Source organism: Elephantulus edwardii, unplaced genomic scaffold, assembly GCF_000299155.1.
Source record: "Elephantulus edwardii isolate Elephantulus edwardi_28Jun2011 unplaced genomic scaffold, EleEdw1.0 scaffold00229, whole genome shotgun sequence".
Lineage (NCBI taxonomy): Eukaryota > Metazoa > Chordata > Mammalia > Macroscelidea > Macroscelididae > Elephantulus > Elephantulus edwardii.
The window spans coordinates 3,512,462-3,516,022 of NW_006399979.1; the positions used below are offsets into that span (position 1 = coordinate 3,512,462).

A 3,561-nucleotide genomic window follows, 5' to 3' on the forward strand; every position below is an offset into this window, starting at 1 on the left:
AAAGAAGCTCTATGACATTGATGTGGCTAAGGTCAACACTTTGATTAGGCCTGATGGAGAGAAGAAGGCCTATGTTCGACTTGCTCCTGATTATGATGCTTTGGATGTTGCCAACAAAACTGGGATCATCTAAACTGAGTCCAGTGGGCTAATTCTAAATGTAATAAATTTTTCTCACAAAAAAAAAGAAGAACGTGGCATGAGACTTGGAGGAAGATTCATCAACCTATTAGTTACACAGATGACACAACTTTGATTGCAGAAAGTGAAGACTTGAAGCACTTACTACAGATGGTGAAAGACTTCAGTATGTATCGCAACATCAAGAAAACAAAAATCTTCATCATAGGACAAATAGGCAACATCATGATATTTGTTAGGTGCCTTCAAGTTGAGTATGTCTCATAGCAACCCAATGAATAGCAAACCTGACCCCTATCCAATCCTGTGCTACCCTCATCATCTCTGACACACTAGAGCACATTACTGAAGTCATCATGTCAGTCCATCTTGTAAGAGATCTTCCTCTCCATCACTGATTTTTCCAAGCCTTATGCTCCTTTCCAAGAAAAAGCCTTGCCTAGTAACATGTTCAAAGTATGAATGATGAAGCTTCATCACCTTTGCCTTCAAGGAGCACACTGGCTGCACCTTCTCCAAGACATATCTGTTGGTTCTTTTGGCAGTCCATGGGCTATTCAGTACTCTTCTCTCACATTACAACTTGAAGTCATCAAGTCCCATTCTGTCATCCTTATTCATTATCTAGCTCTCTGATGCATAGTAGATGATTGGGAAGACAACAGCCTAAATCAGGAGTGCTTCAGACTTCAAACTGACATCATTGCTTGTCAGTATTTTGCAGAGGTATCTGATGGACTTGCCCAAGGCAAGACATCTCCTGATTTCCTGACTGCTGATACCAAGGTCAGAGACTGCTGACCCACATAAAATGAAATCAGTGACAGTGTCAATCCTTTCTCCACCTATTGGTCTTGTAGTGAGGACCTCTGTTGTTGACTATTGGTCTTGTAGTGAGGACCTCTGTTTTCTTGATGTTGAAATGTAACCCATAGTGAAGGCTATAGTCCTTGTTTCATATCCTCTTCACTTCCAGTAAGCAAAGTTTTGAAGTTGTCAACAACTTCAATTTACCTGGATTCACAATCAACACCTATGGAGGTAATAATAAAGAGATTAAAAAAAAATGTATGCATAGGGAAAAATCTGCTATCAAAGAACAAGGATATCAGTTTAAAGACTAATGTGTGCCTGATCCAAACTCTGGTAATTTCAGTTGCTCCCTATACATCTGAAAGTTAGGCAACGAATAGGGAAGCCTAAAGACAAATGGATGTCTCTGATTTGTGGGGTTGGCAAAGAGTATGGAATATCCCACAGATGGCCAAAAGAAACAAACAAATGTGACTTGGAGGAAGTGCAATCAGAGGTAAGGATGGTAGGCATGTCATTAGGAGGAACAGGTCCTTGCAAAAAAACCAAGAAAAGGCCAAATGTCTGAGTATATCAGAGCTCATGAAGATGGTGCAGTACACAGCAAAGTTTGGATCTTTTGTTCTATAGTGTTGTTATGAGTCACAGTTGACTCAATGCTACCTAACAGCACAACAATAAGAACATCAAGAATGATCAAGGGAAAGATGACAACTTTTATATACACAAAGTATTTATTAAAAATGCCATGAAGAGCAAGCTCTGATGACCCAGTGGCAAGAAGCTGCACTGCAAGCCAAGAGGTGAGCGGTTTGAATACACCAGACTCTCTGCTGGAGAATGAGGGACAATCTCCTCCTGTACCAGTCAGATTCTATTTGATGGTACACATACACACACACACACACATATATTTAAAAAAATGCCATGAAGAAAAATGAGGGCACAAGGAAACACACCATAGTTTTTCCAGAAAAACAAATAAACAACAACAACAAAAATCAAACCAAACCAAACATAAAACTCTACAGTTTTAAAAGAATTCAGGTGTGTACAGGCTTCATGTCTTTTTCATAAGGAAGATGAAGAATTCTGAAAAATTAGGTCATCTAGGTGGGGTTATGAAAATTAAGTGCACACACAGCTAGTCCTTCAAGATCGAATCTGCAGTAGAGGCTTAGACACGATGGGGTGCATACATTACAGCAGTGTTTTCCGAGTTGCTTCTTTTCCTGGGCAGTTCAGTTCAAAGTGAGTCAGTTCTTAATCGTGACTGGTGTTCTGTGCACGCTCAGAAAAGTGGTTAGCATCAACTGCTATGGAGTTACTTTTTGAGGGGAAAAACAAATTCTGTCTCAAAAAATTAGGTGATGAGCAATTATAGTTATCTCTGGTGCAGGATGTGGGGCAGGTTTAGGCACTTGCTAGAATAGGAAAAGAATACCTTTCTTCCTGTCTTGCATCTTTAACCTTTTGAGAGGTAGTCCATGGATTATGTCCTACCACAATAACAATCTTGCTATCTAATAACAACGAAAATATACTCCAACTAACAAAATTCTGATCCATAGAATCTTTAAAATAAAAAGGTGAAGAAATCCTGTGGAAACTAAATCTTATCACTAAGTGAGTGTACTGAAAAGTATAATTCCTGCAAAAGTTTAATAGATTTTTTTTCTTAAATAATCCTTAATTTATCACAATAAAACTACATTGTAAAACCAAAAATTATTGAGAAGTACTTTAATCCTGTTATGATTCTATTAATTTGCTTTTTGTAAGAAAATAGAAATTTCTCTTTGGTAGTGCTTCCTGCTCTTTAGGCTATAATAAGGCCATGTTTTCTTCAGGTGGCAATTAAGTGGAACACCTTCTCTGGTGCTTTGTTATTGGTGGCAGTGTTTTTTTATTGTGATGAAAATTTATGTAACACATAACAAAAACTTGCCAAATCAACACTATTTACATAAACAATTCAGGGGCATTGATTAAATTATGTTGTCCTCCATTTTTACTACATCCCAAAACAAAACTGAAATTCATTGCTGTTACTGTCCCTCCAGTAAATTTTGAGAGGCTATAAAAGATATAGGAGGAAACTGCCCATCTTTCTCCCGAGGACTTGCTGCTGGGTTATCAGTATAACTCTCTATGGACTGAACCACCAGAGCTCCCTACTCTAAAACAACTTCTCTTAAATAAATTTCAAATTTCTTTTATAGGTTTACAGATCCATAACACTAAAAATAATAATTTGAGAAAGATAAACTGCTATCAGTACTATGAAAAGTATTTATCAAAAAAAGGCATTTCTCCTATACATTTAAGTTTCAAGAATAAAAAGTTTGTCTCCCAATTGTTTAACTGTTCCCTTTTATTTACTTAATGACATACCTCTGCTTCCATATGATATGCATTTTCCACTCTTCTAAAATCTTTCATAATTGTTACATTTTCTGCCTAAAAAATAAGGTACAAACATATAATCATTGTTTGGTTACTAAATGCAGTTACTCCAAAACATAATTTAGAAATATAAATTTAATAAAAAGTATGCAGATAGAAATATTTTGCCTGATGTTTTAATTTTTTTTAGCATTTCTTTTA

The 3,561-nt window shown here is 36.6% G+C and overlaps 1 protein-coding gene across 1 annotated transcript in view; it reads right to left on the reverse strand.

The window, feature by feature from the left end:
* The window catches only part of LOC102866969 (interleukin-1 receptor-associated kinase 1-binding protein 1-like), a 40,907-nt gene that overhangs the window by 10,234 nt on the left and 27,112 nt on the right, over positions 1–3,561 (reverse strand). The window contains exon 2 of the mRNA XM_006898435.1: positions 3,349–3,414. Coding sequence (XP_006898497.1) covers positions 3,349–3,414 — 66 coding nt within the window. The remainder of the gene's footprint in view (positions 1–3,348; positions 3,415–3,561) is intronic.